The sequence below is a fragment of the Chrysemys picta genome, chromosome 12, assembly GCF_011386835.1.
Source record: "Chrysemys picta bellii isolate R12L10 chromosome 12, ASM1138683v2, whole genome shotgun sequence".
Lineage (NCBI taxonomy): Eukaryota > Metazoa > Chordata > Testudines > Emydidae > Chrysemys > Chrysemys picta.
Window position 1 is genome coordinate 42,899,129 of NC_088802.1, and position 26,390 is coordinate 42,925,518.

At 51.6% G+C, this 26,390-nt stretch overlaps 1 protein-coding gene across 8 annotated transcripts in view; it reads left to right on the forward strand.

Moving 5' to 3' along the window:
• Positions 1-722: 722 nt before the first annotated feature.
• CASKIN2 (CASK interacting protein 2) overlaps positions 723-26,390 on the forward strand; it is a 74,771-nt gene continuing 49,103 nt past the window's right edge. For 5 of the 8 annotated variants that reach the window (XM_065562749.1, XM_065562751.1, XM_065562752.1 and 2 more), the window contains exon 1: positions 6,037-6,270. In XM_065562749.1, coding sequence (XP_065418821.1) covers positions 6,174-6,270 — 97 coding nt within the window. In that variant the 5' untranslated portion in view covers positions 6,037-6,173. Of the gene's footprint in view, positions 1,107-5,502; positions 6,271-26,390 lie in introns of those variants that run through there. The other 3 variants (XM_065562754.1, XM_065562756.1, XM_008163912.4) reach the window with 2 other exon arrangements.

Genomic DNA, 26,390 nt, shown 5'->3' on the forward strand with positions numbered 1-26,390 from the left:
TTCTAGACTTGTAAACACCAAAAAGCAGTAAAACAATTGCATCAGTGCATGGCTGGCACTTAACAAATCTCAACCAGTAATGAGCTACTCCAGCAAACCCCCGGTAAAGAATCCAGCGTTGGGAGGGAGGCGCAGGAACTCCTTGGAGCGGAGATCTCACCGGGGCTGCCTACCAGCAGGGACTAAAGTGGCACAGGGAGCACTTCGCTCGCATTGTTTTAAAGCGTTTAAACTGAATCTCAGAACTGAGATGGAAGTTGCAAGGAAACAGAGGAACCGGTTTGCTGTGAAGCTCTTCCCAGCCCTGTAGTTCTCCCTGCTCCCGTAGATAAGCCAGCCGCCCATACACCCTGGGCTCCCTGCAGCTGGAAGGGAATGGCACAGGCTAGTATTTAAGGGCTGGGACGCCTCTCTCGACCTTCCACCAGGCTCTGGCGGGGGAGAAGGCTCCGGTCCCAAAGCGCGCACACCTGGGCACATGCTCCCTGTTGCAGTTACACTAGAGTCTCAGGTAGCACTCTCCACACGCCCCTTCCCTTGCCCAAATCTGGAACCGCATCACCCTGACTGACAGCAGCCCTGGCCCTGCCCAGCTCGTGCAGCCCCCTTCGCTTTTCCAATCAGGAGGGACGGACCGGAGGCTGGGAGGGATTTCCTGCAGGGAGACGGACCGAGCGGGCAAGGGGAGGTGGCTTGCGGGAGAGAGACTTTTCAGAGTTCCTAGGCGCCCTGTGAAACTGACTAGACGGGTCAATTTCAGCAGCGGGGTCGGCGGTGCCCGTGGGAATCCCTAGCAGGCCAGGCAGGGCTCTGAGGACCAAGGGGGATATTGTTGCAGTAGCAGCACAGCTCTGCTTTGCAGTTTCAGCGCCTGGGGACTTGATCCCCTCCTCCCTCTACCCCCCCCCCCCCGAGTCCGGGACTGTAAGAGATCAAAGGCATTTTTGTGTGAAAGTGGAGATCTGCTCTTGGCTTTTATTACACCAGCTCTGCGGGGTGGTGGTGGTGGTGGTGGGAGAACGCTCCCCAGCCGGGGGCAGACGTGGCTGAGAAGGAATTGGATTTGCAACTTTGCCTGTTGGAAACGCAGGGGAGTTCCTGGGGAGGTGAGTTATGGAGAAGAAAGAGCGGGGCGGGAATTGGTGCGGGTTGTTTGCTGCCCGCAGAGAATGACTTTCCCTTATTCCCCCCCTACTGGGTCACTGATGCCTGTGCTGTAGCTTTCAAATTCTTTTAATAGGCTCCGCTCCGCTCGGGTCCCGTTCAGCGTTTTGATCTGAAAATATTTGTTTAAAGCCCCGAGTAAAAAGAGGAGTTCAAATATCCCCTTTGTCAGAGCTGCCTACTAACGTTCTTCTGCCCCAGGTTAATTTTTTCTTTACTCTTTTATAGTTTGAGTCTCTTAAGAGAAGTGCTCCAGGTTGCCTTTTTTTCTCTTTTTCATTAGACTGTTCCTCCCCCTCCTCCTTCCTTTATAATCCCCCCTTTTGGCTTTTGTTGCAAGTTACTCCTTGTGTGGTCTTGGGCAAGTGCCTTGAACATCCCAGCCTCAACTTCCCCATTTGTGGTACGGGGGGTGATTAAGAATACTTGTTTTTGTTTTGGGAGGGGGCCTAGATTTTCCTAGGTCTGTATAGTGCCTGGTAGAGGAGATGCCTCAGCGCTAAGTGTTTACTGTTATGATTGTAGTGTGTTTCCATCGTAGTAACCTTTGCATCAGGTTTTCCCCTTCTGAAGGCAGGGGGTGTGGAGAACTTCCCCAGACTGCCCTTTAGGGTTGGGTTTTTTTTTGTTTGGCTTTTTGTTTTTAAATTGCTGTTCAGCATCTCTACTCCTCCCCTTACATAATTCTACTGTTTCCCCTCCACTCTGAGTTGTTTGAAGGAATATTTCAGATTCCTGGGTTCTCCAGGTGAATTCCTGGGTTGAAAGATTAGCTTTCTCATGTAGGGGGAGGCTTGTTTGCTATCACTGTATACAGCAAATCACATTCCAGACTATTGCCAATAAACACCGACCGGGAGCGAAGGGATAAATACTTCTAGCTCTGGACTACATCTGATACTGCTGCACTCTTTTGAAGCTTGAGAGGTGCAGATTGTTAACCCTTGGTTACACAGAGTTCCTGGTGCCTATTCTGGATCTTGGCAGCGTCTTGGATGAGGTTGGAGGAGTAGCTGGCATTCAGATATGAGCCTGCTTCCTAGTGTAGATTGACTTAAAATCTTCAGTATAAAAAAGTCAAGTGTCAGTGTGTTCGGCTGATATCAAAGTGAAGTTGGGTAAGATGTGCTGAAGCAGACTGAAACCAAACAGCTTTAAGCTGGTGCAGTAACTGAGGTTCCAGGAGATGTTCTATTAACCCAATTCATGTTTGTTTATGGCAAGAAGCAGTGAGGATGGACACAAGCATTAGACTTAAGCCAAGTGGCCGCAACTTGATTATAACGTGAGGATAGAGAGAAACCCCTAAAGCAGCCTGACCTAGCAGCAGTGAAGTGGGGATGTGACCGCCAACCTGAGTTGTGATGCACATCACATTGCAACCCACTTCCAATGTGCAAGTTCAGAACAACCTATCTGCCCAGGGCCTAATCGGCCAGCATAAACCCAAGGCCTGTAATCCCATGTAGGCTACTGCATGGGAAAACCCCAAGCCTCACCATGCAAGTCTGGGCATCCCTGCAAATCCAACCCCTTCAGCACAGAAAGTGAGCTGGCCTCTAACTTGTAGGAAAGGCTGCTGCCCCTGCCCTGGGATTTGGAGACTTGGTGTCTCCAAATATTTCTAAGTGTACCAAGCAGGGAAGAGTCTAACCCCTCTGCCAGGGCAAATACAGATGCCACTAGGCATGAGTTTAGCTGGTAAATTCTACCAGCAAACCAGTTCTCAATTTCTGACAGTCTGTCCAGGTTGAAAAGATCTTCTATTTGCACGATGTGCACCTATAAGGCCTCACAGGCTGAGGTTCAGCATCTCAACACCTGCTGAATGTGCAGATGTCCTTGATGCCTTTCTATGGCCATTTGACAACCATTGGTCTGCATGTGCCTCTCCAAACTGCTCAGACCAAGATGCAACATCTGCTGGGAAGAGATGCCTTGTCACAGCCCAGCCTCCCTTCGCTCCTAGGAGCAGTTCAAGCCCCTTGTCCACAACGAAAGAGTTTCCCCCAAGATGTATGATGACGACTTCAGGAGTAGAGAGAGTTGTTGCCAAAGCTCATAAATCAAGGGCATTGGCTAGTCTCATCCCACACCCTGGTCCGCATTAATCACCTGGGGTCACAAGGGGAACTCAGTGGCAGGGGTATTTGGCAGCGGTGCGGGGAGCAGGAAGAAGCCCAGTTCCACCTGGTAACACCTTTATAGACAGCACCCTGCCAGTGAGAAGCCAATCACAATATTAGTAGTGCCAAGAGTGATTGATGGTGCCCCTCCCCGACAATGTCATTGCCTGGCGGGTGCCACTGTGCCGCCCAGAGGTGTGGCTACCCTCTCAGCCCTATCCTGCAGTCACGCACTGGTGTGTCCCCCTTACCAGGCAATGATCTTAGCTTTCTTGGTTTGCCCTCTTCCCTTTGCAGTGTTTTTCCAAGAGTCCGACTCGGTGCTAATATGTGAGGGTGCAGGAGGCTAGATTTGTCTCTCCCCTGATCTACTTTTCATCACCATTTGTTAGCCTAGGTGGTTATAACATCATATGAAACTTTCATATCATTTTTACAGTTGATTTTAGAATGTGGGTAGATTTGTAGTCCCAGTTATTACAACAGAACCCAACATTATAAACAGCCAAGGATGCTTCTCAGGAGCTTTCAGAAAGGGAGATCTAGGAGAATCCATGGCTCATGTGACTGGTAACAGAAAGTGGAGCCTTGTAGCACTAGTTTGCTGGTTCTAATTTGGTGCTAATGAAGAATTGTAGCTATCTGACAGCAGTTTGGCAGCTTCTGTCAATCTTTCTTATTTTCTCTCTCTCGCACACACTCCTCCCAAGATTTTATGACAGGGTGAAGAGAAGCTGCCAGATGTATGGCTGAAACATGGGAGAAGTCTAGAAATGTACAGAATGCCATTTAAAAAATTTCATGTTTGGATAAATCTAAATTTAGAGATTGGGAGTGGGGAGACTTTTGGCGGGTAGGAATGAGTGTGGTGGGGCCCCCATCCTGTAACATTGGGGGGAGGGGGAACCTCAGTTTCTGAAAGGATGCCCTATGCACTGAGATGGAGACACAGTCCACCAGCAGGGAATTGGCTTGCTGGGAGCTGAATTAAATTTTGATTCTCCTCTGAGTACAGTCACTCTGCCAGCTTGTGCTCAGCTCATTGCCGGAGAATGCTCGTGCGCTAATAACCTTCTTAATGGGTATCTTTTAAATCCCAGTGCACTGGATCTTCCCAGTTAATTCTCAGGGCAGTATCTATGTTTGCAAGGCAGACGGAGAGAGGAAATGTTCGGCAAGGCCAAGGCGGCCTGACTAAAAGTAACGGGCTGAAATGCAGTCCTCCTAAATGTCCAGGGAAAGGGCTGGAAGCTCATCACTGGGATTCTTTAAACCTGCTGGGAGAAAAAGTAGCCGTAGTGAATATAGATTACAGTCCTATCCTGTACTGGCTGGTGGAGTAGTTCTCAGTGAGGCACTCTGATACCGTAGTGATGGCCATATCAGTATCTAGATAGACATTGAAGTCCATCACACTCCAAGAGGGTTGCTATACTTTGCACTTCCATCACACCTAATTACAGCTCCCCTAAGAGAGGGGATTCTTAAAGCCACATAGAGATGTGCACAGAGAGGTTAAGTGACTTGCCCAAGGCCATGCATTGAAACGGTTACAGAACCAAGAGAAGAACCCAAGGGAGTCCAGACTCCCTGTCTCCAGTCCCTAGACCGTGCTCCCACTGTAGTCTGTCTCCCCCACGGCCAGGGCTCTGCTGGAGTCGGGAGGAGGCACAGCACTCAAGTAGTGGTTGAGGAAACATTCTGCCTCCTTGTGTCCTATGCAGGCAGAACACTTCAAGGGCGCCGGGGGGAGCGCACTCCCTGGAGGCTCGTGACCCACCTTTAGAAAGGGTGTAGCGGTAGCGTGCCCAGACAATTGCTGGTGTGCAAAGGGGGGGGGGGCAAGGCTTGTGCCCACACTCTTGCTCCTCCCACTGCTGGCCCCATTCCCTCCTGCATGCATGTGTGCCAGGACAGGGCACTCGTGACCTTCCCAGCGCATCCATGCTGGGGGTCCAATCTGATCTCCTGTTTCTTGTGCCCACCAGGCCAGCCCACAGCACCTACTGTTAGGACGTCTCCAGTACAGGGCCTCTCCCCCTCCGCTCCTGCAGCCCTTTTAACATGAGGATAGTCTGACTTCTGCCAGTACTAAATATAGTCAAACTATTTGTTCTTCGGCGTGGCCACAGAAGCAGTCGCAATGGACTGTTTTAATGAGGCTGATAAGTAAATAGCCTTTGAAACCTGACCCTGCTGTTGATGTTCACAGGTACTGGGAGCACCACTACAACCTCTCCGCTAGGGCTCTGTGACCAAGGTTCTGATCGCCCAGCAGGGGGTCTGCAGCGTGGCTGGCAGAGACGGCACCGAGAGGAATGCCAGCATGAGGGGGATAACCGAGAGAGAGAGGATCTATAACTTCCAGATGGAAAGGAGCACATAATCCCTTTGGGAAGAATTAGGGAATCATCAGCGCAGCTCAGCCTGGCGCGAAGGAAGCAAAACATGACCCTTCGATCTCTGAGAGCTTTACACAAGTTCGGTTAAGAGGCCAGACTCTTCTCAATGCAAACGCTCCCGGCCCCCTCCTCCAAACTGCCTGGCTTTGTCTTGTGGGGCCCTGTTGCTGCTGGGAGTCAGTCCCCAAGCACAGAACTATTTTTTGTTTAAGTGATTGCATGTTCTTTAACCAGACTGCATCCCCACCTCCGTCCCCTTCAAGAGGAAAGTGGCTCCTAGCTGCATTTATCACCATTAACGGAGAGATCTTTTTATAAAGGCTTTTTTTATGTCCCGTGGGATTTTAAAATATTTTTCTTGCTGGGCTTTTCCTCCATTCGAGAGCATTTTGAGGAGTTGCTACGTGCGCGCCCATGGCTTTATGAACCGGAGGGATCTGAGGACCTCTTCCTTTCACTCCCCTACCACTCCGACCTGTCCATGATGGGACGAGAGCAGGAGCTGATCCAGGCTGTGAAAAATGGGGATGTACCTGGTGTGCAGAAACTGGTGGCCAAGGTCAAAGCATCCAAGAGCAGTGAGTACCTTTGCCTCTTAATGCAGCAGCAGGGAGCTGAAGGAACCTGGGCATTGCTGCTTGCTGCATCTCCTGCCAGTTGCTGTGAATTCTACTCTTAGGGCCTTGGTGTGTGAGTCCTTGGGAACAGGGCATGTGAAGCCTGGCATTCGTGCCCTGGAGTGAATCCAGAGCTTGCTGATAATGTAAAAGATGATGCTTCTAGTAGCCTCTGTGTGGGAACCCTGAAATGTGGGGGAAAGATGGGGGGGGGGGGAAGGGTGGCAGAAAATCACCAAAGGAAAGTGAGCACCACAAATGTGGGGCATGCTGGCGCAGAGGGTCCTTCAGTCATTGCCACTTACTTCTGGTCAGATTTATCTTGTGAAAAATTACCATCCAAGCCAGTCAACTGGAACCAATTGTCAGGCCTTGAATTTCAGATTCTTTAAGTCTGGTAATGTTTAACCCTTCAATAGTGCCCGTCTCTTTCCTGTATGCTCTTAAAGGTCAGCTGCAGAACTGAAGTCGGAATGAATTTAAGGCCGTTTCTGTGTGCTTGCACTGACCAGGCTGTGATAAAGGGGGAGACCCCTGTCACTGCAGCAAAGAAACTCATGGGGACTGCTTATGTGCGTTCATTGTTGGCCTGTTGAGTGGGAGCCCAGGGGGCCCCCCCAAGCAGCATTCAAGGGCTGAAAAGATCCTAGATGAAATATGGAAGTGGCAGGGGAAGGAGACACAGGTGAGAGTTGGATTACTGTGTATAAAGGAAAGCAGGATCACTGGGATGGGGAGAGAATTACACAGCCCTATTGAGCACAACCCTCCTTATGGGGAAAAGACATTGAACTACACCCAGGAGAGAGCAGGCGATATTGGTAGGAAACACCATGGTTAGAGTTGTGGGTGGTACATTGTGCCGTCACACCCCAATCATGCGCTGATTCTCCTAAAGATCAGGATACAAGAGATTGTGTCCTCAGTGGACGAGTTCCTGGTTAGGAGCAGGGAAGAAACCCCTGTAAGTTTTTGGGCCAACAAAAGAACAGGGCGTTGATAAGACCTTGTCAGCAGCCCATGTCCCAGACATCCCCATGCAGGATAGTAATTGGAATGAAATAGAGGTGGGTGGGTTTGAATTTTATCCTAAAGCTGGTGCCCCAGGGACAAAGGTTAAGATCTGAACTCCTCAAAAGTGCAGGTTGTCTAGTTCCAGAATCTTGGTTCAGCTCCTTCATTCTTGGGGTTCTTCCGGGAGTAGGTGGGATATGTGAGACAGGTGACACCCAGCGCCTATAGGTGCACCAGAGTGTTGGCTAAGAAGAAGGAAGACTGAGCTATAGGAATAGCTCATATGAGTGTGAGACTCAACAGACGATGGCAGAAGGGTAGTGGGAGGAAAAGTGAACTAACCGGACTAATCAGCTGAGTGGATAAGGAAGCTGTTAGGATGAAGAAGTAAAACAGGGTAGTCTAAAGCACGTGAGATAACTGAGCCACTGGGGAACAGTTGGTGACTCGGGGTGTGTCTGTTTGCAGGGGAAGTTCTGAATATGCCTTATGGCTTTTCCTTTGACTGTAATGGTCTGGGTTGGTAGGGTGCTGAGGGTGAAGAACCATACTCTGGATCTACAAAGCCATCCTGCTAAAATGCTCTTTAAGGCTAATGTTAAGACTCTCCTTTCTTCAACCAGAAGGGATACGGATTTAAGCTGGACTCTGGGCCCAACTGGTGGGGGGAAGAAAGTTAATGTAGGGAAAGAGGGTCCTGGTCCAAGTCCCCAGAGACAGGTGTTCACATCATAAAAATGACCACATTTAATGGTGCTCTTGGGGCTGAATGGGCCAGGGATAGCCAGCAAACCTTTCATCCTGGGAGGTGTCCATCCAGGGCAGGGTTGTGGTGCAGCATAGGGGAAGCTTGCCCTCCTGCGGCCTGTGCTGTGCTTGTGCTATGAATACAGGCATCCTGTTGCCAGGTCTGTCAGGCTGGCACTTCTCATGAGTGCAAAAGAATTCATGTGAAAAGCTTCATAGGAGGAGGAAAGTGTGTGTGTGGGGGGGAATGATTGACTTGGAGAGACTAGGAGCAGCTCTGGGCTGTGTGTTCAGTGCTGGGAAATCTATGTTAGTGAGGCTGGGGATTCTAAAAAGAAGGCGGGGATAAATTCTGCAGGGTGAGACACTGCAAAGCTCTGAGCGGGAGGAGGTAGGGGTTAAACTCTGAAAATCCACAGCGCTGGGGTTACGGAAACAAAACGCTCCCTAGACGGCTGCACCAAATGCAAATTGGAAAGAACTTTCCCAGTCAGTACAAGGAACTAGCCCAGTCCAATGGGAACATCACGCACAAGTCTGCTCACCTGCTTATCGCAAGGCCAGGTGGCACGGGGCAACCTGAATGATACAGGTTTGGCAGAGGGCGGAGAGATACTTTGCTCTCAGGAGGAGGAGGAAACAAGGATCTACAGCTATCTGAGAAAAAACAACGAGGAGTACTTGTGGCACCTTAAAGACTAACACATTTATTTGGGCTTAAGTTTTCGGCAAAAACTTAGGCCCAAATAAATATGTTAGTCTATAAGGTGCTGAAAGTACTCCTCATTGTTTTTGCTGATACAGCTACAACTCTGAAAGCTTTCTGAGAGAGGCTGGTGATGGCTACGAAAGGAGAGCAGGAGCTGACATTAAGAAAGGGCTGAGAATAAGGACAACCCCAGTTTCCATCTCCAGATTAAATACTAAGGAAGAAACTAGTGAAGCCGGAACTGGCACAGCTGGTGTGCTTGGCTTGAAAAGGGAGCCTGATGAGGTGTAACATGCAATGGGGTGAGAATGCCCCCATGCTAGGAGGGGAAGAAGCAAGGCTGGCCTCCTCACCTCCATCCTAGGGCCTTAATCACCTGATGACTCTATCTCACTCAAATGCAATTGGAGAGCGTTCTCTATTGCCTTGCTCTGGCTTTGTCCCCTCCTTGCTGCCCCCAGGGGCTGAACCCCCAGCCAGAGATGGGATCAGTCTATTACATGGTGGCAGGAGAGGTCTGAAGTTTCCCCTGCTGCATGAGGCTCTGTCCCTCCACCAGAAGAGCCTTCTACTCCCAACCCCTTATGATTCATTCTCTCCCTCTCTCTCTCTTTTTGTTAAGATGCCGGGTGAGCAGAATGCTAGCTGCCTTTGTTGCTCATTAAAGCGCCTTTCCATATGACAGGCCGAGATGCTGATTTTTAAAATCCCTCTAAGAGTCCTTCTGCTGTCTCAGTGGATTCGGAGCCGCATCTCTGTGATTAGCCCTCGGGGATCTCCTGTGCCTAAAAAAAGTCGCTGCACGTAACCAAGAATCAAGCGCCAGTCCCGGCAGCGGGAACTTCAGGGACACACAGTTAAATATTCAATGTGCATATTCTTAGGCAGTGCATGGCGTGGAAAATGTTGGTGCACAAATGGGTCAGAGCACCTATTATTTCAAAGCCCTGGGGGCACATGATGATTTTTTTTCTTGGTGGGTGAGAGCCCATTAATCCTGCAGCTCTATGGGGCTGGGGGACATCAGTATGATATTGTAAGGCAGCGGGTGTGGGGGATGCCCATTGCTAGAGCTACTTCTGCAAGCAGGGAGGGGTTCTCTCTCTCTCAAACCATATACCTCCAGGGAGGGCGTGGGCCATTGTCCGTGGACTCTACTGCTGTTGGGGTTGTCACCTGGAGCAGTGGTAGAAGTTTTAATTTCCTTCTCTCTCTCCCCCCCTTCAGTGTCTAAGTGCTGCAGATTTTAATTGAAATTGTTAAACGACCCGTCGCGGCTTTGGCCTTTCTCCCTAGTGATCAATCACTTTCCTGGCTGGACGCGCTCGTTAACAATGAGCCAGTTGGCTGGGCAGGGACCGGCTCAGTAGCCCTAGGGAAAAAAAAGAGGGGGATTGGGGAGGGGGGGGGTCACAAGATTAGATTCCTGGGGGAGGAGACCAGTAGAACAATTGGGGCTGCGGCCATTGTCCCTTGGAAAGGGGGAAGTCTCTCAAGCTGTGCCAGCCGTTATGAGGGGAAGACAGAGTTTAATTCAGCTGTGCCACAAGAGCAGGCTCCTGGATGGAATTTACCAGGGGGATTTGTCGTTCATCCTGAAGAATCGCAAAATGTCTCTAAAGTTTGCATGCTCGCAGCTTTGCTGAAATTTAGCCACTTCTGGGGTGAAGGCAGTCAACTAGTTTCTCCTCTACTTGCATGGAGGAGGAGAAACTTTAGACCAAGCACGCTGGGACAAATCCATACTCTCAGGGAAAGAGCTTTAATATCCATGCAGAGCAGGCAGGATCCTGGATTTTAAGGCAGAGTCCAAGAGAACGGGTATTTCCTGCTTCCAGGTTCCCAGGAGGTCTGTGAGGTTCATTTAATTCATGTATGTAAAGTGCTTTGAGATCCTCAGATGGAAGAGGCTCCAGTCGGGCAAAACAGTATTAACTTGGAAGGATAAAGAGCTACATCAACCCTGTTAGGCTTTGAACCTGATTCTGTGCAGTCTGGATATTTTCAACCTGACGCTGACCTTAGCCATCCACAAAGCATTTCGAGTGGCTTTCTGAGCTCCCAGACCTCGTACGTATCGAGTGTCCTTAGTTAGAAGGCATGATACCTGTATTTTAGCAGGTTATTTGCCATTGTTCTAGTCCAGGGGTTCTCAAACCTTTCTATCATGTAGATTCTGTTCTAATCGAGTACTAGTAAGCTCTCCAGGGCAGGTCTCTGTTTTGTGTTTGAACAGCACCCTGTGCAGTGGGCTCCTGGCCTATGACTGGGGCTTCTCCGGGAATGCAAATAATTCATAATGAGCTTGTCCAGTGGTCTCCTCCCCTTCCAATGGCCACTTCCTCCTCCATTCAGTCACATTAGATCCCTGTGGTAACTATAGCAGTCCCTTGTGTGGAATAGTAATGTTAGACATGTATTTTTAGCCGCTTCTAATGTGATGCAGTAGCTGGAAACAGGCGAGCTAGCACCATGTGACCAGCGAGCTCTGCACGGACCTCACTTTGATAACTGCTTTGCTAGTCTGTCTCTCCAGAATTTCTCAATGGGCTCCTCTCCTGCCTGCTTTCCAGCTGTGGAGAGTTGGCAGGGGTGCAGTGCGGGGCTTACCCCTCTGGCTGCTGGTGCCACCATTCTCTTTCTGCCATTGACAGAATCGCATGGGTAATGCCCCTGTAGAGCGTTAGCTGTCCCACAAGCTATCTAGTCCAGTATCCAGTCCTTGACAGTGGGCGGCGTTAGTTGCTTCAGAGGATGGTTTAAGAACCCTGCTGTAGGCAGATGTGAGGTAAGCTGATCCCGCAACTGGCTATCTCCTAATCCTTAGTAGTTAGTTTGGCTTAAGCTCTGAAGCATGAGGCTTAATATCTCTTCCAGTATTCGTAACTTTAACTATTGTAACTCTGGATGTTCTTGTCATCCATATAAATATCCAGTCTCTCTTTGAATCTTGTTGATTGCGTTTGCCTCAGTGACATCCTGTGGTGGAGAGTTCCGCAGTTTGTATTATGTGGGGGGAAAAAGTATTTATTTTTGTTGGTTTTGAATTTGTCATCTTTTAATCTGGTTGGCTGGCCCTTTGTTCTTGTGTTGTGAGATGGTGAGAACAGATCTACCTTCTTGATCGTGTGCTATTTTATAGATTTTTTGCGCCTCTTATTCGCCTTTCTAAGTGAAGGAATTTCAGTCTCTTCATGTAAGAGTTTCTCTAGGTCCCTAATCCTTCTCATTGCCCATCTCGGATCCCCCTGTAATGCCATATTCTTTTTGCGATGGCGTGACCAGTAAGGCACATGTTATTTCAGAAGAGGCGAAACCATTAATGTGTGTGTCCCTGCTTAAAAGCTAGTCCTCTCCTAGATGGTGTGTGCTGGCTTCCCTGCTCCATGAGCTGGAACAGTCAATTATCTGCTTCCGCTTCGGATTGCAGCTCCATTCACTGCTCCATCAGCCCCATGTGGGAACTCATCCTCTTTCTGTGTGTGGAGGAAGGATGGAAATCATCCGAGTCTACTGCTGCTGAAGCCGCAGAGTCCATAAACTTGGGCCAAGCCATTCTTTCCTATACAGATCCTCTGCCTCTGTCGGGTAACAAAGCAAGAAGTCGCATCTTCCACCGTGGCTTTCTGTTAAATCTGAATCACCCAGGCCATTAGGCAGCCAGGGCAGGATTATTTCCTGTTACGTTATGCTTGGTTTGTGTTTCCTCTAGTCTAGTTTTAAAACCCCGAGGCAGCCTAGTTTCTATTCCTGGGCCTGCCATCGACTCAGTGTGTCACCTTGGGCAAGTTCCTTCACATTCCTAGGCTTCAAGGGTTAGCACCTGACTCCTTAGTAAAGTGCCGAGAGAGCTACAGAAGGAAAGTGTCCTAGAAGTGCTAAGTATTAAGTGACAGAGATTCCACTGCTTACCTTGAGCGTCGATTTAAGAGCCTTCTAAAGTGTATGGCAGTATTACATGGATCCCTGTAAAAACTTCTTGATGTGAGTGAGAAGGAGAGAGATGGCCTGGAAAGGTTTCTGTATGTACATCTCCCTACTCCTAAACCACTGCTTGGAATAGAGTAAACTGTAAGGCGGGGAGACTAATGGTGTGTTTAAAATTATTTAGTCCTCCTCTTCCTCACCCCCGCCCCCTATCCCACGGAGGAGGTCTATTCCAACGCTTGCCTAGGCGTGTGCCAGCCGTCGAGGTCGCTTGGCATTCTCTGTGTTGGGACCTCTGGAATGCCAGCTGCTTCTCGCGGTGGGCAGGGTCCTGCTGACCGAAGGAATGCGTTCCTCACGCCTACTGCATGCTTCCACTTGAGCGGAGAGTTCAGCTATTTGAGCTGGGAACGATTTTTATCCCTCGTTTCCAATCTCTTTACGGGTGGTGGGGGGTGGGGAAGAGAGCAGGAGCAGAGTCTGCAAAAGGAATCAACTTACTGTGAATGTACGGTGTCTGTTCAAAGCCTGCCTCTAACGTTTGTTGTGCTTGGAAAAGGGCCATCCCTGGCCTTGGCTAGTCGGGCCCTGGCTGGGCTGCCTTTGATGGGCCGAACGAACGCTAGCAAAGCTGTGGCTGCACTTGTTAGCACAATCAGAGACGCCTGAAGCAAGTAGGGAGATAAGGGGCCTGCGGGAGGGGAGGTGGTTCTGGGATAGCGCTCCCTTCCTGGGAATTGCCCAGCTCCATGGGGGGAAGCGGGCTGGGATTGGGAATTGCTGCTGTCCCTGTGAAGCCACCAACGTGTCTGTCTGATCTTCCGGGTGGGTGGCCGGGGAGAGCTGTCCTTGTGGCGATCAAGGTGCAGGGGCAGTCTCTGCCCTTTGTAGAGGCAGCTGGAGTTAAGCTTGGTGGGGGGCGGGGGAGGCTGTCAGCCCATGCGCAGGTTTCCCTTTGAGTTAGTGCAAGAATTCAGCTGCCAGCCGCGGAGGGCAGGCGAGGGGCAGCCGCTCGCATTTCGCTTGACCTCTCGTGAGAAGCATCAGAGCGCCTCACTGAACGGGCAGGGCTGCCCCTTGGCGCCAGGCCAGCGCTGCCTATAGCTCCGCAGGAGGAGGAGCGTGTTGCTAGCAGGTTCGCACCAACTGCAGCAAGGCCTTTTGGCAGCCGAGGCCCCATTCGGGTCCTGTACGAACTCCCGAGAAGCAGCCAGCGCTCTCCTCTCCTTGGGTGAGAGACAGGCTCCCTTCCGCAACCTGCTGAACAGGGAGTTGCTTTATTAAACGGGCCAGTGGCCTGGGTGAAAATCTAGCACTTTACTGACTATGGGGCAGCCCTGAGTCAGACCTCTGTGCTCACCTGAGCATAGGCAGGCATTGCTGTGTTTGAGGGAGGATGACTTTACCCCGCATCGTTCTGCAGTGCCCTGCCCTGTATCACCTCCCCCAAATACTCTCTAATGGGTGTTTTTCTGGGTACCTCTGGCAGGCAGGTCTTGGCATTGCTGCTGTTGAAGGGTTGCCCCTCATAGGCGTGTATTGGCATTGCAGTCTCTGGGTTTGCACCCTGAGTGAAAGCTGGGCAGAGCCATCCATGGTTTCTCTTCCCCCCCCCCCCCCCCCCTATCTGGACACAGCCAGTCCCATCTCTTGGCTTCCCTTTCCCAGCAGTGCTTTGCAATACCAAAAAGTTCCTGCAGATAGAAGATGAAGTTCTACTTCTGGCACTGCTCCCAGAGGGTTTGGCTGTCCTTATTCCTTATTATAGCTTAAAACATCCCAGGGCAGAGCTGGGCCACGCTGTACTCAGGGAAGGAGTATTCTGGGGAGCCATACGTGTGCGGGTGGCTGAGTCCGGAGTGTGCCTACCCTGGCACAAGGAGGCTCGTGGAGCTGGATTCTGTGCTTAGGGCAGGGAGGAGATTGTGGGCTTCATTCTGGGCACTACCTCCTGTCCCTTTAAGAGCTGCATTCACACTAGCCTGGTGCAACCCCATTGATCTTCCTGAGTGCCTGCACCAACAGGAGGCAGGGCTCTTGCAGCTGGTGGGAACTACCTTGATGGTGGGTATTTCCTATGCAGCGAGTGCAGGATCTGCTGCTTTGGGGCTAGCTGGAAAGTCGATCTCCTCTTCACTCCCTCCTGCTCGACTGTTAAACTCCCCATCGCCCCTGAATACAGGGTCCCTGGTATGGATGCAGCACTGTGCAGTCGACCGATGGGGGTCTTGCTAATTTGGGCATCTCTAAGCGCCTCCCAGTGGCACTGCCCCAGACATAGGCTAAGCTAGACAAAAACATCCTGCCCCCTTTTCCCCAGGAGCCATATGAGACTACTTGAGCAAACACCTCTGTAAAGAGGGCAGATCCCCAGAGGGCTGCGTTTGAGGAGAGGGCAAAGACACAGGCAAATCCTAAATGCCTCCCCGTGACTCCTCAGTTCGCTGGCAGGCTAAGAGATCCCTGCCACTCTGTTCCGGCGGGCCCTAGAGCAGCAATTGGGATGTGCAGATGACAAGGATGATACTGATCAGGCTGCAAGCTGAACGAACGCTTCGCAGGTGTGCAGCCTGCAGTCTCCAAAGAGTTAACTGCGTTACGGGGCCTGGCACGAGGGCGTAAGGATGCTGTTCTTCTGCATCCACAGTGTGGCCCATAGGACAGTAGAAGAGCTCATTATGCAGCCGTGGGAGCAACCGGAGAAGAGGGAACTTGCTTAGCTCACAAAGGCCAGAAGCCTCCTGTTCTGTCAGGCTTTACTAGGGGCATTCCTCACCTCATCCACACCAGGCTGGGTCAGGGGGTTGGAACTGCGGACGTGGAACTGTCTTGTTTCCTCTGAAACAGTGATGCAGAAGCCGAGAGTACCCTCCTGCACCCACCTGGCCTACCAGGGCAGGGGCAGCTTGGGATCCGGGTGTACGGATCTTGCCGGTTCCAGTGGCTGGCAACATCCCAGCTGTCAGAACAGCAGCCGCCAGTGGCCTAAAGCTTCGCTGCCCGCAAAAGTAACTCCCCTGGCCAAAGCCTATCTCCTAGCAGCTTTCCCAAGGAAACCTCCCTCGCTGAAGTGATTCCTGGGTGGCCGCATGACAGCTTGGAATTTGCTCTGAAAAGAGAGACAATTGCCAGGCTGCAGGGTGGGCAGCGTCTGAGTCTCCAGTGGGCTGGCTCCAGGTGGCTGGGGCCAAACGGACGGAGCCACGGACGCCGGGCTGGCAGCGTGGTGCCAAGACCTGGGAGCTTGGCTGCTGCCCCGTCCCTAGAGCCCTAGTGCTTTGTGCTCTTACCAAACAGATGGGATGGTGTTTGCATTACAAAGCAGCGGGGGAGGGGCTGTCCCTAGCATCTAGCAGTGGGGCCCTGCATGCAGATGGGCAGGCTGCAGTGAAGGGAGTCCGAGGAATCCCAGCTCCCTAGCATGTGCACGATACTGCTGCCCCCATTTGTTCCCAGGTATGATGAAGCTTGGCCACCTCACCCCCCCACCCCTGCCTCAGACAGCTGCGCTGGCTCCTTATTGGTCCAGGGTGGGGATCGAACCCTTCCATAGGTGTGCACCAGCTGACCTCCCCAACCTCCTTTTCTTCCACCTCCCTCTGCTCACCTAGCCCTGGCCTCTTCTCTGTCCCCGCTGTAGGTGCGAGAGCCTTCTCCTCTGCCACAATCCCCATCTAGAGCAGCATTCTTGTACCTGTTCCCCCTGGCTGACCCTTCATTTCTCCTCTTCATTGCTGTGTGGCCCTTAATTCCTCTGCTCCTTTTCCAGCTGCCTTTTAACAAAGCGGGCCTTGAGGGATACGTCTGGGGGGGGATGAAAGGTGCTAGGTCAAGTGAAGGTCTCGGCATCACTTCCACGCCGGGTGTTCCAGCTGGGTCAGACAGTCTGGCCTGCTTGGTTTGGGGGTTTTTGCAGGGAGGCGCTGAGCGACCCTAGCTCCTGGGGGCTGCGCTGAGCTCTTCTCCCAATTAACTTTGGTGGCAACTGTAGCTGCTCAGCACCACGTCCTCTCCCGGGGGTCTAACCTTGAGCATCCTTAACTCAAGGCACACACAATTAGCGGTCACGCTTGAGAACTGGGCCCTAAGGGACTTGCCTAAGGGCGCCCCATGAGCCTGTGTCAGAGCTGCGAGTGGAACCCAGGCCTGCTGACTCGGGCCAGTGGTTCTCCCCTCCCATGCTTGGGGGCCAGGATGAACAGCACTCCTCTTAAGAAGTCGTCATTCTACCCAACGCCCCTCTCGCTCCATGTTGTGTCTCTCTCCTCTGGAATTTTATTTGCATCTCCAGTAATGGACGGGGAGCAGCATGGGACATCCGTGGCCTAATGACTGCCAACAAGGGGCATGGCAAGGCTCAGCCAGAGACCACAGGAGTGGGGATGATGGGCAGCTGTTGAGTACAAAGTCTGACCCTTACTGGGATTAGGGGGAGGGGGTGTGGTGCTGCTGGAAGCCTGAAGTATGGAGGGGTGTTAATGCTGTGGAGCACTGCCTGGCCACGAGATACAATAGCACCTCCCGGGGATCAGTGGTCGGGGGATGGATAACCGGGGGTCATGTACTGGGCTGCGCAGGTGTAACCCACAGACCTTCTGGGTGTGGTGTTCTGCCCTATCTAGTGGCAGTGAGACCACTTAAAAGAGAGAGAGTTAAATGAGTCTGCTCTACAACCTTAGCTAACAGCCTGTTGGCTTTTCGTTCATGCAGTAGAGGCTCGTGCACTAAACTCCAGAGGCCCCGGGTTTGATCCTGACGACCAGGGGTCTGTCGGCGTTACACAGGTACTAAACTACCTGTCCCAAACTTTACCGTGGTGAAAAGACCATTTTATCCCATAAGGCCCTGGGCGACCTTAGGCGTTTTCTGTGGGATCAGTATTATGAAGTATATGATGTCCAGAGCATCGTCTGGGCTCAAAGACAGCGTGAGTTCTATCGCCTGTTACATCCCCTAGTGGGGCAGTGTGGGCCAGATTCTGCTGTCAGTGACACTGGTGTAACTCCCAGCATTTCACATCAGAATCTGGCCCATTCCCTTGCTCTGGCAGAGCGGATGGACATAATGTTCTAATGGGTCTTTTCTAACGCTGGCTCCTATGATCTTTGGATAGGGGCATGGTTATGGAGGAATAGCAGTCACTCCATGCTCATTGAACCTGAGTTTCCATCGTAAGCCTGATTTTTCTGCCCTCCTCAAATGCACCAGAAAAGCCTTATTGGCATCGCAGCTGGCGGGTTGGATTTGGGGTCAGGGTAGAATTTCTGAAGTGACTCAGACACAGAGTTCCTGAAGCGTGACTCTGCTTGGGAAATCCATCCTTGACTCTGCCCTTCTGGGTTCCTAACATCCTTGAAAGGTAATGTTCGCCCAAAGCACTCATCTGTGCCTGCAGCCTTAACTCCACCTTAACAAAGGTGTGTGTGTGTGTGTGTGTGTAAATAAATAGTATTGCCATTGCAGTCTCTCAAGACTACTTCCGCTCAGAGCATGAGGCAGCTTCCACCCTTGGTCTCTCTCCTCTACGTAGATTGTAATATGTTCTGCCTCCTGTTCTCCTCTGGGCTCACTATGCTGCTTTGGGACCGAGAAGTCAAGTCCAGGTAACTGCAGCTAGGAGTTCAACTCAAGCCGTGGCGTCTGCTGTGGCTTCTCTGGGTCTCTCACCTCCTTGCCAGGATGCTGCCCGGTTGGCTGCTGCCCTCTGCTTACTGGGGGAAAAGATGCCACCAGACGGTCAAGAACTGATTTAATTTTTCTTCCCTCTCCCTTGGATTCCTGACCACCGTCCAAGTCTGAAAAGCTCAACCATGCCCCAGAAACGCTATCTAGGGCGCGCCCCAGTGGCATCAGCCTCGTGCTCTGTTGTGCTGGAGACTCCCGCCTTCCAGTTTTCTGTTTGCTCCCCCACCCCGCACCTTCTCCAACAGCTCAGTGGAATCTGCCAAAGGCACCAGCTCACATGGTCCGTGGGCCTGATCCAAATCCCACAGCGCAGTGGAAAGGCTCCTGCTGGCTGGAGCGGGCTCTTGAAGAGTCTGACTGGCAGAAGGCTAGGGAGAGTGGGAGGAACTTGTCCTTGGGAAGGTTGGGGGAGCAGGAGGTCTTGCATTCTTGCACTGCCTCACCTCCACGCGCTCAGGTGGTAGAGCTACGTGGCGCACTCTGCTTGTCCCCATGTGATACCCTAGGAGGTGTTATGAGGCCCAAGACAGCAGGACTCTTCACTGGCTCCCTTCACTCCCCCTTGTCCTCTGTGCTGCTGAGAGGGTCTTGGGGGAGGGGAGGTCTCCTCTCTTGCATCAGGTTCAATTTTATTATTGAATTCCAGTGTCGATTGACGGAACCTCCTGCAGAAGATGGTTTCCATCTGGAACAGAATCTCTGGAACGTGCAAGGCCGGGTCCCCAGCCACACTCTGGGAAGGCCGGGGAAGAGTTAATACACTGAGTTACTTTATATATTCATTTCCATGCTGTGTTTTGTTTTAAAAGAACCCAGCCTGCCATGGCATGGTGCCAGCCCTGGAGCTGCTGGCGGCAAAATGCAGCATACAAGTATGAAAGTGTGTGTGTGGGGGGGAACAAACCACCACTGTCCCCTACTCTCTGAGGGGGTCCTGGCTGGGGGAAGCAGGGACTGTACCCCAAAAGTGCAGAAGACGCATGCCTTCTCACCCTCAAGTCCCCCACATCACATTCCAGCAGGGAGGCAAGGGGTGACCCGCTTGGAGCTGGGGTTCTAATGCAGCGTGGGCCTCGCCTGAGTCTCTAGGCGCCCCAGCAAGTTGCAGGTCTGGAGATGCCCAGCACCTCCCGGCTCCAAGCAATCTAATCTCCTGGCAGAAAGTTTGAGTGTATTGCCGCGATTCAGGGCTTACCGGAAAGCTGAGCAATGCTACAGCTCACGTGTCAGGCACGGTGAGCATGCGAGGTGAGCGTGCGAGGAGCCGTTTGCAGCCGGGGATAAAGGCTTGAGCTGCGAAGAGGCGCTGGAAAGATAAAGGAGCAAGATGTTCCCCTGGGAACGCTCTCTCTGGGTGCATAGTAGGTACGAGGATCCCGCAGGCACCAAAAGATGTCTGGCGTGAGCTGAAGCATGTTCCTTACAGCCCTGCCGGACTCGCTCCCTCGCAACATGGGAGTGTGAAGCCATCCTGTGCAGCCTGTGTATCTTACAAGCTGGTTCTTAGCCTGAGCTCCGACCCCACTGTCTCAACGGGGTCCTCCAGCTGTGCTATAAAGCTTGAACGTCCCTTCTCTGGATGGGCTTTGCCCTGAGGAGCAGTGGCAGCAGCAGCTGCGGAGCAGGTGATAGAACAAATATTGACTGGCGTGTCAGGCCCAGGGCAGCAGAGCACTGCCCGGGGTGTGAAAATTCCCGTGGTTTTGTAATGCTGCCCTTTGCCTCTGCCTGTGGGTGCTGCAAACTCGCAGAAGTTGCATAATGTTGTTTGGCTTCTGCGTCTGCCTTCAAAACAAATCCATAAGCTCACCGTATAAATGTCAGTGTGATCTAGTGAGGAGCTGCCTATGTATGTGTGTGAGGGCAGGCTGGCCTAAAATGACTTCTGAATTCCCTAACCATTTACCATGTACCTCCCCTGGACAGTGCTCAAGCCCCCCGCTTCCCTCTGGCCTGCAAGAAGGGATGCCTATCCAGGGACTTGGGGGGTGTCCATGGACGGCCTCCTGCAGGGCAGGTAGAAGTGTCAGCCTGCAGGCCTGTAGTTGCCATTGTCTCAACCTCCCTCTTGTAGTATCAGAGATGCAAGGCCTATTAGAACAAGGAGAGGCCAGTCTGGCCTTCCAGAAGTGTTCTCCAGTCCCACTGCCTTGCTGTTTCCATCCCTCCATCCTTCATTCTCCTCCATCTCCAGAAGCACAGCTAGGTGTCTCTTGGTTATAGCTCTTGGGTCTGCTTTAGGGCAGACCTTCCAGGCTGAGATAGAGGCAGGCAAGATTCAAAAAGCAGGGGACCATAAATCAGGAGATCTGGAGTCAGTGGCACTGCCACTGACTCACTGTGTCCTTGGTCAAGTCACTTCATTTCTCTGTCTCTTTATAGCACCACTTGTAAAACAGAGGTGCTGCTTAATTCCTCTAAAGCAGCGGTTCTCAACCTTTCCAGAGTACTGTATCCCTTTCAGGAATCTGATTTGTCTTGCTTACCCCCAAGTTTCACCTCACTTAAAAACTACTTGCTTACAAAATCAGACATAAAAATACAAATGTCCTAGCACTGAAAAATTGCTCAATTTCTCATTTTTACCATATAATTATAAAATAAATCAACTGGAATATAAATATTGTACTTACATTTCAGTGTATAGTATCTAGAGCAGTATAAACAAGTCATTGTCGGTATGAAATGTTAGTTTGTACTGACTTCGTAAGTGCTTTTTATGTAGTCTGTTGTAAAACTAGGCAAATATCTATATGAATTGATGTACCCCCTGGAAGACTTCTGTGTACCCCCAGGGGTACGCATTCCCCTGGTTCAGAACCACTGCTGTAAAGCTCCTTAGATCATCCACTGGTAGAAGCTGTTGATGTTACGGGTTGTCATGTTTCTTGCCCAATAAGGGTACGTCTACACTGGAGCTGCAAAGTGTGATTTCAGGTAGACGTAACCCTGCTAGCTTGGATTGAGCTAGTGCACTAAAAATACCAGCGTAGCCGTGGTGGTGCCAGCGGTGGGATGGGCTGGCTGCCCCGAGTACGATCCCACCCAAGACTCTAGGTATGTACTCAGGGCACCTCGCCTACCCTGCCACTTGCACTGCAGTGGCTGCACGGTTATTTTTAGCACAGTTGTTCGATCAGGACACGCGCTGATATGTCTGCTCAAGCTGGAAGTTACATTCCCAGTTCCAGTGTAGCCATAACCAGAGCCTGGTGCCTTCCTGTGTATCCTGCTTCTCTCTCCAGGCCACACCTGTGCTGTCCCCACTCAAGCCCTCTGTCCAGGCCTTGGCTCCCCAGCTACTTTTCTCTCTTTGTGCCACATCTGTTTGTTCACCAGTGCCTCAGCCCCCACCAGTCCCTCTTTCGTTTCAGCCTGTGCATCTAGGACCATTTGCAGCCCCTCGCACGTTTCTTATTCCCCAGTCTTTTGGCTCTTGTGCTGCATCTCCAAGCTTCCTACCCCACCAGCCGGTTACACTATTCGGAGTCATCTGCTCTGCAGAATAACGTGTGTGAGACACACCCACCGCTGAAGGAAATTATTTTAATGTTGGGAGTGTCTCGCTGTCATAGGGACAGAAATAAACTGAGGGTGCAATTTGTCTGGCTAGCAATGTGCATACTCAAATTCTTCCAGCTACAGTCCCATGGGCTGAGTCGTGGCCATGTGACCTAAAGCCCTGCACTTCTGCCCTCAAAAATGGTCCAGAGTTCTTGCACGCATTGGCTAATCATTGCCTAAGAGGGCAAGCGTGAGCCTTGTGACCTAAGGGCACTCGGCACAGGGTAAGGCTCGTGCCACAGCAATTAGGGCAAAGAGATCTTGTAGTTAAGGCAATGAAACTTACTCCATGCCTAGCTCCTGTCTATGATCGTTTGCCCGGGGCATCCATTTTCTTAGGACTGGTCTACACTGGGGGGAGGGATCGATCTAAGATACGCAACTTCAGCTACGCTATTATCTAAGACGGAATTACCTGGGGGTCCACATGGCGCGGGATCGACGGCCACGGCTCCCCCATCGACTGCGCTACCGTCGCTCGATCCGGTGGAGTTCCGGAGTCGACAGGGAGTGCGTTTGGGGATCAATATATCGCGTCTTAACGAGGCGCGATATATCGATCCCCGATAGATCAATTACTACCCGCCGATCCGACGGGTAGTGAAGACGTACCCTTAGCAGGTGTTGATTCTGCTGTGAAAGGGTTAAGTGGATTCTGCAGCCTCACTGGGGCAGGTGGCTTGTCTATCCTATCTGGATATGAGGGAGGTGGGAGTGAATCTGAGGACACATCTGGGGCATGGCGTGATTAGCCCTCGGGGAGGAACCCTGGGCCTAGGTATACCCAATCCTGAGGAGAAAGCGTGAGCTGAACTTGAATGCTGCTGTTAATTTGTTAATAAATCCAAGCCGCAGGAAGGGGGTAAGGTTTGGGAGGGGAGGGGGGTTGTTTTGTTTTTTTACAGCGTGGGGACTTTATTTTAGGGCCAGTTGGGAAAGGCGCCGGCTTCCAGATTGGTTATGGAAATGGACCACCGAACTAAACCCTCAGATCTAGATGCTTTGGGTGAATTTTGGAACTGGGTCAAAAGTCAGGAGCGTCTCTAGCTTTGTCTGTGCTAGTCCCTTTCCAGCAAACCGTGCTTCACCTCGGGTCTTGCCAGAAAAGCTCTACCATCGAGAGCACAGTGAAAATGGGGCGTTAGGGCTTGGCTGGGGTACATATGCAGCCATATTGAGGGGTCTGGTTACAATGGCAGTGTCCCCTGGTATGGTTAAATCTTGCACCTTGCAGTGTAGATGCTACCTGAGACACATCTGCAAGCTGTGCTGAAGCCTAGACTGTCCTACAGCCCCTTGATACTGTAGGCAGCCCCCCTATTACCTCCTTCGCTATGCTCCTTTGCACACAGCCCTGATTTTTAAAGCTCTCTTGCCCAGCTGACCTAGAGTCACTGATGCATACACAGGTCTGGCCCAGTTGCTGGGAAAGGTTTGCCACTGATTGCTATCCATTTGGCAAGGGATAGGATTTCAGAGACCAATGCAGAACAGGCTGCCCCCTGGGGCTGACTCCCCACCCCCAGCATCCTTATTCACATGCAGTGGGATGTTTACCATGCTGGCATTAACCTGCCATCTCCAAAGCTCCATTCAGGATCTGGAGGCAGGATGTGGGGAGGCACCAGAGTCCATCTGCACATGTTCATGCGTGTGTGCAGTGACATGCTCCTTTGAGTTTGCTCTCAGCCCTAGGAAGGGAACACGCCATTTCCTTGTGCACTGCTGGTTCTCTGAGCTAATGCTCTATTTTTCCCTAATAACCTCATAGCTCTGTGTCTCCCAGCATCTGTTTCCATGTCTATATTTAGCAGCACTTGCTGGATCACACATGGAGGGGTGTCTTGGAGGTGCCTTTCTGTTCTCTTTCCTGTTCCCTTCACCCCCAGTCTGGAACCTGGGCAGGGATGTTTCTGGATCCCCACCTCCTTACTCGCATGTTATGTCTGTGCTCCATCCTGGCTTGATCACAAAAGCAAGCCCCTCTGCCTTTTTAGCCGCGCTGGCCTGGAGCCCTGAGAATGCAGGGCTAAGTCAGAGCCAGGCTTCCTCGTCTCCATTGAGTGTTCTCTTAAGTGAATGTTGACTGTCTCCTGCTAGATGGGAGGCGTCACCGGGTCCCTGTAGTGGGGGAAAGGGCCTTTGCTGGTGATCAAGAGAGGGAGCTTTGCCTCCAATCATTTTCCTTGTTATGCTGAGAGCAGGCAGGTGGCTCTGCACGTGCAAGTCGCACATGCTCTTTCCCAGCCTGGGATTGCTGTGACTTTCAGGGCTTGTGCCCTTCAACTCCCTCTTTCTAGAGGGGCCGGTGCAGATCCCAAAAGTGTCTGCTGACAGGGTGGGGGTGCGGGGGCTAGAGAAGCTGAAGGCAACCTTCCCCCGTGGGGCATCTCACTGAGCGTGGGTGCACTCAGCTGCTTATGCCAGAGGAGCCCGGCTGAAGGTCGCTTGTACACAGGACAGCCGTGATTCTGGAGGGAGGGGAGTGAAATAGGCCTAATGAAAGCTGACCCACCTCTGTTGTTCTCCCTTTCCCCCCCTATTCTCTCTCCACTGTCCCACCCCACCTGGGGGGAGAGAATTCTGCAATTTGTTCCACTCGCTAGTCAGCCGGCGGATTTTTCTGTGCTAAGCTCCTGCCCTCTCCGCTGACTCGGGCTTGCCGGGGCCATTCTCAACAAGCACCTTCACTGCTCACTGAATGAGTAAACAGATCGGGTTCCTGGCAGGGGCTCCAGGGGGCTGGCAGGCCTCAGCTTGAGTCCCAGCACTGCTTAGCTGGTTTGGAATGGGCCAGGGCAAAGGATCAGAATGAGGTCCAGGCCCTCTGTACTACCCACCCTTTTGTGTCTGGAACTGAATTGGAAGAACCCAGCCCCAGTAAGAGCGAGCCCGGCACAGGCTTCTGGAAACTGTCTCCATGCAGAGATGGTGGACCTTTCCTATTGGGACAAGGGGTGCTAGAGTGGTTAAACCAGGGGCCTAGGTTCTATTCCTGACTCTGCCACTGACGCACTCAGTGACCTTGGACAAGCCACTTCACCCCCCTCGGTGCTTCTGCTTCTCCTGTGACTCAATGGATCGTGCTGATACAGCTCTGTCAGACCCTTGGAGGAAAGGGTCTGATTTGTGCTGGAGGTTGGAAGAGGAAGATGCAGTTTACTTAATGGATTTCCCTGGAGGCCATTACTCCTCCTGCAGCACTGGGATTCAGGGGACAAATGACCATCTTGGGCCAGAGGAAGGGCAGGGCCCCTCTGCCTTGCTCACTGTAAGCTCCAAGCCTGGGAGCTCTTGCCTTTCTGCAGTTTGGGCTGAACTTGGAAGCTGTACCCCTGGGCCAGGAAGAACCCTCTGGGGTGTGTGGTGCTGTTGTGGTCTGGTAGTGTAAGGGTGGGAAGGAGGACCCAAGGCAAGGTACAGGCACCTTAGGGGATAGGTCCTGGGTGGCAGCATGTCACCAGCTGCTTGCTGGGAGCAGAGGCTGAGTCTTAGCTGCCTGCCACGTTCTGGCAGACGGAGGAGGACTGAGGCACTGTTTCGGCAAAGGCAGGGATTGTCTTTATCTTTGGTGCCAGTCTGGCCATCCTACTGTGCCCCAGTCCCAATTTCATGTGCCCACCTGGCTCTGTCTCCCTAACACAGCTGGCATCTCCAGATGCCTCTTCCTTGTAGTGGCTTTTTACTTTCTCCTTCACACTGGTTGAGATCTGGGGGGTTGTTTTAAAGAGATTCCTTCTTCCTCTTTCCATCTGAACATAGGAACAGACCTTGTGGGTCAGACCAATCGTCCATCTAGCCCAATATCCTGTCTTCCAACAGTGGCCTCTGCCAGATGCTTCAGAGGGAATGAACAAAACAGGGCAATTATTGAGTGATCCATCCCCTGTGGTCCAGTCCCAGCTTCCGGCAGTCAGAGGTTTAGGGACACCCAGAGCATTGAGTTGCATCCCTGACCATCTGGTCTAATAGCCACTGATGGACCTATCCTCCATGAATTTATCTAATTCTTTTTTGAACCCAGTTATACTTTTGGCCTTCACAATATCCCCTGGCAAGTTCCACAGGTTGACTGTGTGTTGTGTGAAGAAGTACTTCCTTGTGTTTGTTTCAAAGCTGCTGTATAATGATTTCATTGGGTGACCCCTGATTCTTGTGTTATGTGAAGAGGTAAATAACACTTCCTTATTCACTTTATCCATACCAGTCATGATTTTATAGTCCTCTATCATATTGCCCCTTAGTCATCTCTTTTTTAAGTTGAACAATCCTAGTCTTTTTTTTAATCTCTCCTATATGGAAGCTGTTCCATACCCCTAATCATTTTTGTTTCTCTTCTCTGTACTTTTTCCAATTCTGTGACCAAAACTGCATTTAGTATTCAAGGCACGGGCATACCATGGATTTCTGTAGTGGCATTATGATATTTTCTGTC